Here is a 15056-nt window from a genome sequence, read left to right on the forward strand (position 1 = left end):
ATAAGTATAGTTTCCATCTGTTTTTTTGCAGGGCCTGGACCTTTTCAAAAGCAGTGCTGATGTGCTGCAGGGAATTAGTTGAGGTCTTTGTGATAGCAGAAGGTGGGAGTTCAGCATCCCTGGTTTTGTTAGCCACAGAGCTACGGAAAACAAGTTCCCTGTTGTAGAGCTTAAAGATACAGGTGGAGACTAGTAGAAAGAGACCTGTTGTCCCTGCAGCTTAATTTTATTCCAAGTGCACAGAATAAGAGAGCGGAAGAGAAGAAATCATTGCATTTCATACACATTCTCAGCAGCTGCTTCATCTCCCTGTGTCTGGCTGTGTAATGTCACTCTCAGGATCCTTCTGCATGAGAAACAGCTGGGCACTGCTGAGCACAGGAGAAGTGATCACACTTCACCAGCCTTTGAGAGAACCCAAGATGCAGCTGGGCCCATGGGGCAATGAAAAGTCTGTGTCTTAGTGAGACTGTGATTTCAGTGAGTTGCAGTGCTGTCTGTAGGGTCTGAGCTTGCACTTGGATCCTCCTTCCTTACCAATACTTTCTTGTGCTGCAACTGTGCAAGGGAATCCCTGAGCTTTACGCCAGCATTTTTGAAACACTTAAACCCATCTGCAGCCCTCTCCTCCTTCACTCCCTGGACAGTGAGTGTTGAGTCCAGTGGGGCTTCTGCACTGTAAAGCTGCTACAGGCTGTGCTAGTTTCCTGTGTGATGAGCACAGAAGAGGATTCTGAGGAAAAGGGACTTTAACCTTAGCCCAGGGTTTAAGGTTGTCCACAGTTCTCAATTTCCTGGTTTGAGTTTTGTTTGTCTTTTATAAACCTGGAAAGTAGGCAGCTCACCTCTCTGGGGAAAAGAGGCAGGGGATAAGCATTTTTTCCCTTGGTCTGCCAGATACAGCAACTTCCCATCCCAGGGAGAGATGTATTGTCAACTTCACTCCTTATTTCATTCTGGTGACTGGATTAATATTAACATTGTCATTGCTCTCCACCAACCTTACTGTATTTTCTGAGCTTTCTGCAAAGAATGAGTTAAATACCTATAAGTTGAATGCTTTCTTTTACAATTCATGTTCTGTCTTGACCTTCTTGGCTTCATGTATTTTCCCCTTTTAAAGTTACTAGCTGTATCTGAGATCTTAGCATCAGTGGGCCATTTTGAGAAATAAATATTAATGAGATGTCTGCTGACAGCATTGTGTGGGTAGAAACAAATGCTTTTATAATAAATAGAATTTAATATTAATTGAGTGGTTTGGAGTTAAAGCAGGATATAAAGTGACAAGCTCATGGCACAGCAAAGTGCCCTTTGTAGGAATGCAATTAGAAGAGTGAGCAGCAAATTCTATGCAAACTTGCTATAATCACACGGGGGAAAGACAAGAGTGGAGCATAATTTGGAGCCTGGGACCTGTCCCCTTGAATGTTTCATGATTTCCATGAATCAACATTTAGCTACTATGTGGTGCCAAGTTTGCATTATTTGGCTTTTTCCTGGTAATGCTGCATCCCATTGCTCCAGTCCTCCCTCTCTGGAGGGAGACAGTATGTTTTGCAATAAAGGACACATCAATTAATGCACTGTTGTGCTACACATGTGTTGGAGAAAAACGACCCATTTGTTAGCCTGCTGAAATTACTTTACACTGAAAATCTTCTGCTGATGTTACAGGCTTTTGCCTGATCACTTGAAGCTGTTACCTTTACCATTTCCTCAATGAGGATGATCAAGAGTTGTCCCCTTTCCAAACTGCACTGTTTGTTCATGCTTTGGAAAAATAGAAGATTTGCTGAGATGTGTTGTAGATAAATGGCTAAGTCCTGCCTCAAGAATCCAAGTGCAGTTGTCAGATATATCCTGTGTTATAAAGAGTGATGTAAAGTGTTCATTGGGTTTGAATTGTTCAAAAATAATTTCTCTAAATATTATGTATTGTTTTCATCTGGCAGATGGAGTTGCAGAAGCTGCTGTAGCAAGAGTTTGTGGCATTTCAGACAACCTGGGTATTGTGTGAAATTGTCTTAGCAAGCCTCTAAAAGGAGGGTGCAGAATGTAAAGTGAGGGTGTAGGAGTGATAGCTGGGGCAGTGATTCCAGGCTGATAGAGAAGCATGTGGGAAAAAAAAAAAAAAAAAACCAAAAAAAAAAACCCAACCAAAAAAAACCAACAAGGAGCAAGTCAATTTATCCATTCTGTCAAAATGGCTACGATCAGCCAGGAGGCAAATGAATAAACAGATCAACAAGTATTTCACACTTGTGTGTTCTCGAAAGGAAATCACAGATCTGAAACCAAATGTCTGGGACAAAACTACCAGAAATAGTGGCAAAATACTCTGCTGTTTAGTCTGCATTTTAAACATTTTTAGCTCACAAAAGTCCTTGAATTAAAGCACTAGAATAAAGCAGGAACTTGTTACTACATTTCCCAGATATGAACAGAGATGAAAATAGTTGGGGTGTGTCTAACAGCAGGACCTCAACCCCTACTGAAATCTGCCTTTGCTGCACACCTGAATGTGTCTGGCTGGCCATGGTGATGGCTCCTGTCTTTTCTTCTCCGAAGCTCACAGTCTGATGGCAGCCAAAGCACCACCAAAGATCACATCAGAACATGGAAATAAAATGCATGAATACAGCAGGAGGAAAATGGATGTGGATTGCTTAGAGGTGCCTGGGCTGAACAGCTCACCTGGAAGCAGACATCTACTATGTTCCTCCAGGACACTGTGTCTGCCAGAGCAGCCATGGCCCTTCCTGAGCTTCAAGAAAAGGAAATGCAGAGCCAAGAGCTTGTGTTTCATTACATATCTGCTTCTGAGCAAGTGCCTCGTGCATCCAACACATTTCTTCATACATTAAGAAATGCGTTTTTCCTAAGATGGGAACTGCAGTTCTCTTGGGTTTTTTTTCTCCTTTTCCCCAGTCCCACATTTATCAACACTGAAAGGTTATCAAGAGCTTTAAAAATACAGGTTTAAGCTTTAGAAGTAGTGCAACTAAAGAGAACAGTCCATAAATAGAAAATACATTAAACTGTATCTGGTGTTAAGGGCTCTAATAATTAACACAGGTTGACTGAATTTCTCCTGTTTTGCTTATCTGCAATGAACTTTTGCCTTGAACCAAAACGTTCTGCCCCAGTGATTAGTAGCTGTTTCTACACAGTGATTAAGACAACAGGAAAGCAATGGTTTCTTTGCCTGAGTGTGTGCCTAGTGCAAAAGAGTTTCTCCTGAGAATGAAAGCGGTTTCTAGTTTTCTGTTTCTAATTTTCAACATAATTTCAACTGATGTTTTTAAAGGGACAATCTCTTCTATGTCTGTTACTTTATGATTTTTCAATTCTTGACTCTTCCATGTAATTAGAAGCCTGTTAGTAGACATTGTGGTAACTTTCCTGATATGCCTCATACTTTGAATCCTTTTTGTTTAATCAATGTGTATTTCCTTGGCACTAAAATTCAAAAAGTAGCTGTTTCTTATTGAAGTGGCCAGTGAAAAAAGCCCACCTTCCAAATACTCAGTGATTAGGAGAGAAAGGAAATAATCACTCTTTTAATATTTATCTTGGCCCCAAAATAAGCTAAACATGAATTATGTCCAGCACTGTTGGGAATTCTTTCTAGTTCTCTCATGCAGCTTTAGTCCAGGTGCACATGGACACGTTTGTTGAGAAAGATGAAGCTTCCCACTGAGTATTTAATTACATTTAACAAACTGACATTTCTTCCTGAAGATGGGCAGGGACATCAAAACTGAGGAACAAGCTGGGCCTAAATTTTTACAAGACTTCTGTGTTAGATCTCAGGCTGAGGCTTGGGATACCTAAAGTATCTGTCAATTGAATGTTCTGATATCCCATTTGGAGGAAGAAAAGAATATTTTTTGTAAAGGCAATAGCAGAGCTCTTCTGTTTTGAGAGTAATTAGGTGGGAGTAATTAGGGACATTTATGTAAATATTCCAAAGAGACTGCTGTCTCTCTGTTTCTGTTGTCCTCTCCTAAGTTGGATCATCTCTGTTTTGGTTTTCTTATAACACTGTTTCCAATCCAGACAAATTACACTTTGCATTTAAAATTACCTGCATTTTAACCTCCCAGTGTGTGACCCTGTTTTTATTCATTCTTTTGCTAAGATTCATCATCCCAAAGGGAATTCATGTCCTGAAATGATAATATCAAGTATGCCAAATTTTGAGATCTTGGAGGTGCTACTGAAAGCTCCTCTCTAGTAAGAGGCAATTGTCATTGATTGCTGTGGCTCTTGTGATTGCAGAACAGCTCTTCACTTGCTTAAATCCAGCTTTCTTTTATGAGAAGTTTTAAGTCTCCTTTTTAATATTACATGATGTTTTGGGTGTTGGAAGCACACATCTTATAGGAAGCGCCTGAGGTATTATTTGATTGGAAAAGGCATGTCTTTGTTTTCCTCTGTAATTTTCTAGCCTTTGTTGTGAATGTTGCATTACATAAATGTTGGCTCAGGGAGAAGAAAATGATTATGTCAGGCTTTCCTTTGGTTTTTAAAGCTGTGCCTCATCTTTAAACCATTTTAAGATACCACCTAGAGGTATGTCTACCATATTTTTGCCTGAAGACAATAAAGTTCTGAGTGGTAGTACATATAACCAAGGAGCTTGTTCTCTTGCAGTAGAAAATACTGATGAGTAAACCCATTCAGTCATCTGTAAAAGTGCTGACTGTATCCAAGTCAGCTGTTGTGAGTATTGATTCAAGCAGGAGGGGAAGGTCTGGTGCCTATGGCCCTGTCAGAGGTCACCAGGAGAGAATTAGCTACCAAGTCTCACAGGGCCAAGTATCATCACAAATAAGGTTTCACCATTGCCTTCACTGCTCTCCAGGGACACCAGGATGATGGGACAAGGAAGCGTGGAAAACATTTGTGCTGAGTTAAACTAAGACTTATCCACTTATGATTTGCAATTAAAGAGCTTTCTAAGTGCATTTCTGCACTGGCCTCCTGGGTGCTCTCTGGTCGCACAGCTGATGAAGGGGGAGGACACAAAGGCAGCTCATGGGGGTGTTGTCATTTCTTAACTGTTTAATCATTTGAATACCCTTCTAAAAATTATTATGTCTCATATAATGCCTGAGTTCAGTACTGTATGTGATAAAATGGGTGTCTGGTCTGTGGTGCAGGATACGATCTCAGAGGATTGGGAGAAGATGATTTTTAATTTTGTGGAGAGCTCTGTAGTCAGCTGGCAAATTTAGGACATAAATATTAAATTAGCTGTCATTTTGTGTCAGAAATCCCTAGTCTTGTTTGCAGATTAGTTTTTCAACTGGACAATTTTTCCAGTGGTGCGTTCTTCAGTACAAATACTGTCTTAAAGTTTTGTCCACCTTCTTTTATTTTTTTCCATCTGCCATTTCCCAGTCTTTTTCCTGTCTTTATTTCCCTATGATACTGCAGAATGTTGTGGTTGGACTGGTGATTAGCATTTGGAGCCTTTTGTGGATCTGTCAACTCCCTAATGTGAAAAAGCACTTGTCCTTGCACAGAGGAAGTCCCCTGAAAGAGACAATCTACTTCTCACTGTTCTGTGTAGGATAACATGCCAAGGGCTTGGGATGCCATGCACTTCTGAAAACTACCTATGTACCATCCAGACCTCTCTGGGTACCACATCTGTGTGATGCTTAACACTGCTCAAGAATATTACAGGCAGAAATTGCTTTATGGGGAGAAGGGAAATGGTCTTCAGGAACAATCTGCTGGAAAATCAGCATTATTGTAGGGAAATTTTCCCCCTTTATCAGCTTTCCTTTATCCTCTTGGTTTTTAGGCATTCCTGCTTTGTACATCCTCCAGTAGCTCCAGTTTGGCCAGCATTTAGTGCCCATGGCACAGGTTCTTTTATAACTCGGCTTTTGAATTCTGGTCATTAAGTGTTAAGACCTGTGAAGGAAAATAATTGTAGAAAATAAGGGCAATATAAGCTATTTTCTGGCCAAAAAAGAGTAAATGCAGATGCCCCTCTGATTCAATGAATGTAATACCACTGCTCCATGCTGGTCACTTACTCATATTCATAAGATCTGCTTTTTCGTGTGGTTTTCTCTCCTCTTTTTCTTCCTAATGCTTGAGTCAGTTTTATTGCTCATAAAAATCAGTGACTGATGACCCCAGCTAGAGCAGTGCAGACTGCAGACAGCTGTTGTCCAGGCTCCCATCCACTGCTCTGCTGGTGACGTGGTCATGATTTGCAGCGCTTGTGTTGTTCCGAAGTCTGTGCTCTTTTCTGAGGATTCATTGCCAGTTCTGACAGTGACAAATGCTTGCCAAGGAATAGTGAAGATAGTTTAAAGTGCAGAGCCATGTGTTGCTAGTACACTTGACTGCATACATGCCCTGGTTTTGGTGCCAGCAGAAACCAATCTTAATTGTGTCTCCTGAAAAACATGCAAAACAATTCAACAGGAATCTGAAGCAGCTTTTCTTCTATTGAAAGTGAGAATGAATATGCAGAGGTAGTGAAAGGGGATCATTTCCCGTCCTTGCATCCTTGTTTGGGAGTTAGTTGCAGACACTCCCATGCTGGAGGAGCCTGGGAAATGAATGCCTGTATCCAGGTTGCATTTGATAAAGACTAAGCCATGTCCTGTGCAGCCTGGTTTAGAGGGCTCTTACAGATGCTGGTCTGACTCTTATTCCATCTTTCCTGTTTTTCTCACCAGCTAAAAACTGTGTGTAAAAGTAGGATAGCTGCAGGGACTGTTGGCCTCTGTTAACAAATGTACCTTCTGCAGAGGTTCTGTCTGTGGCAGGCTGCTTCTGGAGGAAGGGTGCCTGAAGGACAAGATTGGCCCTGCTCTGACAGTAGTGAATCGGCCTGCAGGACCCTTTCAAGCCATCTGCCCCTGAATTGGTCATCCTTTAGCAGGTAATGACCCAGGAAGAGAGCCTAGAGCTCCTGGATGCTAGTACAGAAATAAAGTAATATAAATCTGGCTGGCCTTGGAGAGGGAATACACACTGCTCCAACCAACATCAACACCTGGAAGAAGGACAAGTGAACAAGGAGCAATGAATGTGCTGGTTGCTTCAGTGAGAGGCAGGGCATGGCTCTTGGGTGTCCCCAGAACGTGAAACATTCTCCTTTGGTTTTTCCTGTGTTCAGCCACTGCCCTGGTGGCTCCAGCCAGCCACTGCAGAGGCAATCGCTTGTCCCTTGCTATAATGCTGGCTCCTTCTCTCCCTGCCCCGGCTGCTCCGGAGCACACAGATCCCGCCTGTCGTCACTGATCAGGGGATGCTGCCTGTGCTGGAGCCAGTAAGGAGGAGTAAAGGCCAGGCACTGCCCTCGGAGCAATTCCCAGCACTCCCATTGGCTGCGACCGAGCTGTGTTTGTATTGGAGGCAGTATTAACACTGAGGCATTACCTTCTACACGAAAATAAGATGCATCCATGCTTTCAGGCCATTATGCGACCTAGTTCTCCCTCTTGCTTTTAGAGGAGTATAAAGGAGAAGCTGCTTGAGCTTTAGTAACTAATAACCAAGGAAACCTGTTTGAAGTGTCAAAATCTCACAAGGCATCTCTTCTTTTACAGAAGTTAATCTGTTATTTTGCTCAGCAGAGATGGAACAAGCATTTAACCCAGTTAATCAGGACCATCTCTTGGCATATTTTTATGCTTTCATCTTAGTAATAAGGTGCTGCTGCTCTGGGCTTTGCATCCTGTTAGTTTGCTTTAGTAATTCACAGCCAGTATCTCTGCAGAAAGATTCAGGGCAGGGGGATGCTCTCCCTCACATTGTCTTTGCATTCCAGACCCTGCCTCTGCTGCTTCTCTGGGGAGATGCTAATCTTGCATTGTTTTACTTCTGCATTTGGGTCCATATGTGACAACTGTGTGTCTGATCACCACAATCTCGCACAGTTATTGTACCCCAGGGAAAGAGAGCCACAAAAACATATGGGGCTAGAGAAAATGGTGTGCTTCACTGCTCATGGGCATATTTCAGAGACAACAGACTGTTTGGTATTTCACAGAAAAGATATGGCTCCCCAAAATATTTTGAAAGTGAAATCAAGGTTGTGATCTGTTTTTTCCTCAACCAGTGCTGCAGAAATACAATAATTATTCTAAAACTAGTGTTTCAGTTGTTAAGATTTTAATAATCATTTATGCCATGACAATCCCAGTTGTGCATTCACTATGGACTCCTTCTATTAGGAAAAAAGGCCTGTTATTTTTTTCTGCTGACAGTGTTGGTTTCCTGAGCAAATGGGCACACATATGCAAACACCCGCCCATGTATACACACAGGGGTTAAAAGTTACAGACTGAAGTGCTCATGTGAAAATAGGTGTAGATTTGCACCTTGCCTAGCCCTTTATCCACTCCCCTCTCTCCCCTCTCTGGTGGTTCAAAACAAGCAATTTCCTGCTTTCATCCTTTTCCTTTATCCAGCCCTCCCCATGTACACACTCAGATTTACTGCAGCCTCTTGTAGCCTTAGCAACTGCTGCCACTTAAGGTTTGTATCTGGAGGAAAAGGTAATGGGGAGGGGAAATTCCAGGGGATAGAAAGGAGCATCCTAAAATGGGGGCGGAGGCAGATATTGAATTGTCTGAAATGCCTCTCAGTAGCCTTGATGGCAGCTATCAGTATTTATTACTACAAACCAGACATGAGTTTCCAGAAGGCTCTACTTGGGACCAGGTGTTTCCTTACTCAGGAGGAATGGGCATTATACAAACTGGAGTTATCTGCCTGGCACCCTGAGATGTGTGTTCCCCCCTGGAGCTGCACAAAGATGTCAGCGTGGAAAACAGACCCAGTAAGCAGAACTTGCTGGAAAATTCATCCAGCGAGTTTGTTAAACCCATAAGAGATCTTTAAAGATCTGAGACACAGAAGGAGTCACCAGGACAGGGATGCAATGTCCTGTGTGCAGTGAGCTCAGCTGTAAAGGCTAAACTTAGAATATTTACAGCTATTATGAGCGAGTAGAGAAAAAAAAAAAGAGTTTGACAGACAGGCCTTCACCTAACGTGCCAAATCCAGTACTGTAAAGTAATGAAAGTGCTGTATTACATATGTACATTAGACAAGAGTGTGATGTTTGTGACTCGGTGTCTCGCAAAACAGCTGCAGAAAGTGTTCCAGGACTAAAATGAAGAATTTTTAATTACATTAATGATTGTAGCAAACTTTACTATGTGAAATATTCATTTAAGACATTGTTAACCCAACATTGTGCTCAGCGGAGTTGCTCTGGGCTGGATATTCAGCTATTGCCATCATGGGCCTTAAAATATTGCACAGTATGATTATCTGACACAATTACATGTTTTCAGGCTATTAAGAAAAAGCCATCTCATGACTGTGTATAAAACCATAATGCCAGCCTCTCAGAGCCTCTCAAAATATAAAATAACAAATTAACAAAAAATAATTGCTTTTCTTCAATATCATCAGCTTAAAAAAATCCTGTAAATCCCTGCATAAAGGTCTGTCTTTTTATCAAACACCTTTTTAAGGTCTTCATTACCAGGAGAAGCCATTCAAGCATTTCCGTAGTATTGACTCAAGGGAAAGAGCCCCAAATACATCAAAATCAGGAGCATTTTGCCTGTTTCATATTCATTGTTTCTTCTTTATGTGTGACTGATTTATTCTGCTGTGTGCCCCCAGGGTCTGCATTGTCCAAAATAAAGGCTGCCAAAAAAAAAATGAGAACAGGGAGCAAGTGGTGAGGTGGGGGGGAGTTCAATCCATGCTTTTAAATGCTGTGAGATTAATGCACATCTTGCATCCTCATGTGTGAATTCACTTTATGGTGTTTCTTAACAAAAGTATACTCACTAAATATATAACTTCAGCAGAATGCAAGCCATCATGCCTGAAAGTAGAAAGCTGCTCTCAGACAGTGACTCCATGCTGTGAAATCCACTCTCTTCTGCTTCTGTATTCTTAAGTTGTACTGGTGCTGCCATAGCTTGTGCTTGTGTTACAGAGCACTGTGCCTGTGCATTAGAAAGCACAGATGCACGGAATGCAAGCACCTGTGATAATTTAGATCCTGGTTTCACCTAAGAGACTGGTTTGGTTTTCAGTGACTTTTTTTCTCCCTGGCATGTATGGATGTTGGAAACAAAGGGAGCACAAATGACTTTACCCAAGTGTGCGGGGCTGGCTCTGCTGATGGGCTCTGCATGGAGAGCACAATGCCGAGTTGTGGAGCAGCAAACTGCAGGAACTGCAAGGCAGCAACTGGGAAGCCACATGTGCAAATATGTTTGAGCAAGGGAACCTGCAGCTTGACAAAGGCACAGTTCCCCAGGTCCCCACAAACTTTGCCCAGGTACTGCGGAGCAGCTGAAGGGCAGCAGTGAAGGGGATCTTTCTGCACTGGGGAGCTATTGTTTAGCACCTCGACAGATGAGAACAGACACTTCTCCTGCCACAATAGCTGCTCACACCAAGCAAGACTTATTAAATATTCAGTTCCAGCCTCAAGCAGCTCATTAAGTCAGCAATGAGCAGTGACGTTGGCATTGGAAAACCCTGCCTCAGTTAATATCACCATGCAGAATCTCCCCGGATCTCTTGATGTTATTTTGCTCAGTACATTTTCTGTGATGACCAGCTTGTGCTCTCTGCTTTGCATTAAATACAGGTAAAAAAGAGTCAGGTGGCTTTAAGTTCAGCTCTTCTTTATAGACCTTTTTAGAGAGGAGTCCTGGGGCCCAAGAGAAGTGTCTGTTGGATTTTTCTCTACCAGCATATGTAATACAAGTTTGCAGGAGGAGGATGAGATGAAGGTTATATGGCATTAGTGTTAAAAAGCAAACAAACAAAAAAACCTAATGTTTGAAGGATAACTTTCATGGCAGAACATCATGATATGCAGCAGTTACAGATGCTGTATTACTGGTGGTTGTTACACAGCAGAAACTTTACAGTAAGTGTATTTTCCCTGAAAATTGTGTGTCTTAGGTGGATTTGGGCTTGAACTGTATGCTGAAGGTGTTTCTTGTGTGCAGAGTTTCTTTCTGAATGATGTATTTGAAACCTGTTTTGCAGCCACTAACCTTTATAATTTCATATTCAATAGTACTTAGCAATAATATGTAAGGCATTTATGATGGGTGGATGTCAGATGTCAGTGAATTAGAGCACACCAGAATCTGGAATTAGGATTGTAATTGTAGAAAACAAACATATCTTTTCATGTATCGATGTTTTAAAATTATAACATCTGAAAGTATGGAACAGAAATGGAGAAACAGAACATGTGCAAAAGTTTTTTCAGAGCATAGTTTTTCACACCCTGAATCTATTTTTTTTTCTTTTTTCTTTAACAGAAAGTGTTTTCAGACTGCTCATTTCTATGTGGAGGACAGCAGTTCCCCCCGTGTGGTCCCCAATGAAAGTATTCCCATTATACCTATTCCAGGTAAGACGGGCTTAATCTCCTGTGTTTGTACTACTTGGAGTCTGGTTTAATTACACAAAGAAGAGAAGGTTATGCTTGTGATAAATCCTGGGGTTTTGGTAGAAATTTGTTGTACCTGTGCTGCTTCATTTAATTTAATGTGCTTTGTAATGGGGCTCCGAGTGCCAATAATGTGCTTTGTAATGGGGCTCCGAGTGCCTCTTTTTCTGTAGGCACCTCTCCCACTTTGTCTTAATAGAAATTTCAGAATAACCTTTGCAAAATGTCAAAAACATGAGTAACAACTCTTGAAAACACTGAGACATTGCATCCAGGGTGAAACCAGCTGCTCCACCAGGGCAGGTTGCAGAGGAGGGATATTCACCTCCACTGCTCTCTTGAGACTGGGGGCCTTGCCCCGACTTTCACTGTGTATAGAGGTGGAGTCTGGGGCTCTCAGAAAGGACAGTGAGACACAGAGATAAGCAAACAACCCTAAGTCCAAAGCCATCTGTTAATTTGGTATTAATAAAGTTACCAAAGGTCAAATTCTCCTCTCAGCTATACTGAGAGTGATGCTGGAAGCAGAGTGTAGTGCTGTTCTCTCTTCATGAGGCATATTAAGTGCAGGATGCTGCTGCCTTGAAGCTGTGATGTTACTGTAGCCTTTGCAGCAGCTGCCTTGTTTGATGATGGTCATTCTCACAGGCAGAATTAAGATACCAAAAATGTTGTATTGACCTCAGTCTGCTTGTACGTCTTGCTTGAAGGTGTTTTAAGTTCCCTTGTCATAGTCTGTATTTGCATCATTGATCTGGGATTCAATCTGTAGCTGATTAGGTTTATTTTACCAAAAAATATTCAGAGCCTTTTCTGAGACACTGAAGAAACTTGCTTCCTAGAAAAGTGAAAGAGTCCAGTTATATTTTCCTTGATTTTATTTGGTAGACATATGTGACTTATTTCTAGGAAGAATCTTTCCAAGTACCCATGGGAAAGTAGTAAGAAAGGTCAGCTATTACATTCCTGCAGAAAGCATTAGGCAGTTTTCCTTTCAGTCTGATGCTATACCACTTAAAATAAAGAAAATGCACTTTTATTGTCCTCTCTCCTTTCTACTGGAGACTAAAATGCATGTCCTGGCCACCTCATGTCCTTAGCAAGAAGTCATCCTTCTCCTTTTGGGTAACAGGAGGTGACAGGTTTTAATCTTAGACCATCAGTGATTAGTTTTCACAGAAGTACTTAAATAGCTGGAGAACTCCATTCTTCATACTCTGAAACCAAGAGGAACAAACGCCTGTAGGGACTGCTTGTGGCAGTCAATTCAAAGATCCCACCATGCCTGCTCTCATGTGTTACCTCCTTGGAGCTTGTGGGGAAGGGGAGGCTGGGCTAAGCTGGACTCTGGTACAGCACTCTCAAAACCCCGGGGATTATGACTACAAGGCACTGGGAGAAGAGAAATTCTCCCTTCAGAGAGAAACCTCTTTGGCCAAAGTGTAGTATTTTTACTGCAATCGAGACAATTTTTTCTTAGATAAAAGAAATCAGCAGAAGGCTCCATCTTCTCATGCTGCTGTGTGTGTTATTGAGACAGCAGTTCTTTCCTGTTGCACAGAGATGTTTTGATGGTCAGTCCATTAAGACTGGAGTGCATTCATATTAATTGTAGTGTAGGCTGAAGAAGTTCCATTAAAACCATGCAGGCAGCAGGTACTGTCAGGGCAGCATGTGCACCAATGCTTCTGCAGCAGCCATTCTGACACATAGCAGAAAGTGACTAGGAAGAGAACATTGTCTTTTGGGGACATTTCCTGTGACTAGAGTAAGCCAGGCTGTGAGACCACGGCAGCTTTGTGAGAAACATGATGCTACTGTCACTGCTGTGCTCACTGTGGCGTGCTCAGACTCAGTAATGCTGATAAAGAGTTGCTCACTCCTGATAAGGGGCACTGCAGATTGTGAGGAATGAGACGACTCTTGGTTATTAATTAGAATAATTAAGAGCAATTTATTAAAAGAACAATTGGCAAAAAAAAATTGCAAGTACAAAATAATTATAAAGAAAAAAAAAAAAAATCCAGGTCTGCAGTGATTTAGAGACCTTGTTGGCCAAACCGGCTCAAAAGTCCCAAGGCAGAGACCTTACAACACTGGGGTGACTTCAGCTAGCCCAAAGTCAGAATGGTTAAACTGCCTCTTGAAAGAGGTAGAGGCCTGTGCTCCCAGCATCGGCCTTCACCAGCAGCACATCTGAGGTGAAAAAGGCACCTCTGAGCTGGTGCCCAGCAGTTTTATAGAGTCTGGGTCCCACCCATCACCGCCCACTGTCCAGCCTCCATGGTCCTGGATGACTGGTGGTGTCTTGAGGTGAGGTAATCTCAGTTAGCCAATGGCTCCCTCTTCTCTCGGGGAAAAATGTCATCGGCTCCAAAGGTGGGAAAAGTCCTCCTTAACATTCCAGGTTGCCACTGTGCTGAGTTGCAGGCCAACGGCCAGGTTCTAAAAATAGCTCCCTGTCAGTTCGAAGGTCTGCTTTTTGGCAAAGCTCAAAACTCACTTAAAACTTACAAAGGTTAAGAACACTTGGTAAAAGGTCTAAAACTGGGTTATAAGTATTTCAGAGAACTCTTAAAAACAGGGTAATTAACTTGGACACATACAGGAATTAAGACATTTTGGGTTTTTACACTTTTTAGGGACTAAAGAGGGGAACAAACTTGTGGAACTTTATTAACAAGGGATTTTTAACGAGAAATTATGTAAAACACTCTTTAATCAACTAATCAGCGAAATAACTTTGTAACTTAATAACTCTCAACTGGGTTGATGGGTAATTTGAATAAGCAATAATTAAACAATTAACAATTAAATGTTGAAACACTTAATATGCAAAGGCCAACACTCCATTTCACATATGACAAGATTAAGGCACCCCCTGAGCAAATGCTGCAGGACACCTTGAGCAGCTTTGTAATTAAAAATCTGCAAGGATTGCTGATGAGCGTTAAGGTACATCAAGAACTGGGCCTTAGAAAGAGGTTTAGTCTAGTTGGATGCAAAAGTGAATCCAACCCTTGAATTCCCAATTTAATGATAACATTTTTATGGATATAATGGACATACAGAGACACCTGCATGCAGACATCCAGATGGATGGCCCTTTATCTGGAGCTGAATCTTGCCCAGAAAACATTCAGAGAGAATGAACTGGTGAATTTGACGATCTTGACACTGGCATTAAAACTATTTAGGCCACCAAAAGCCAAATCACAGTCTGTAAGTGCCTCACTCTGTGTGTATTACCTACTACCTGTACAGGGATAATAGTTAATACATGGATACTTTCAGCCATAATGAGGCTCAAAGTTAGTAGAGAAAAATTCCAGCTATGTTGGCTTTTTCCAAAGATGGGAGATACTGCCTTTAAAGATCTTGAAGCTCTCCAAGGCATTTTCCTTGTTTGGAGATGTAGAAGAGGGTTGTTTTCTGCCATATACCTGTTGCTAGATGAGAGTCTTCCCTGACATCAGCTGCTGCTCCCACGTAGACAGCCCACTGAAATGCCTTAAGAACATGAAATGACAAAATTCTCTTTTGAACTGTTGGCAACTGATGAAATGATGAGCCT

At 41.8% G+C, this 15056-nt stretch overlaps 1 protein-coding gene across 3 annotated transcripts in view; it reads left to right on the forward strand.

Annotated features, from left to right (window-relative positions):
* Positions 1-15056, forward strand: part of PTPRG (protein tyrosine phosphatase receptor type G) — a 402469-nt gene that overhangs the window by 346976 nt on the left and 40437 nt on the right. For all 3 annotated transcript variants that reach the window (XM_069028207.1, XM_069028208.1, XM_069028209.1), the window contains one exon: positions 11352-11443. In XM_069028207.1, the coding sequence (XP_068884308.1) occupies positions 11352-11443 (92 nt within the window). The remainder of the gene's footprint in view (positions 1-11351; positions 11444-15056) is intronic.

Source organism: Aphelocoma coerulescens, chromosome 12, assembly GCF_041296385.1.
Source record: "Aphelocoma coerulescens isolate FSJ_1873_10779 chromosome 12, UR_Acoe_1.0, whole genome shotgun sequence".
Taxonomy (NCBI): Eukaryota; Metazoa; Chordata; class Aves; order Passeriformes; family Corvidae; genus Aphelocoma; species Aphelocoma coerulescens.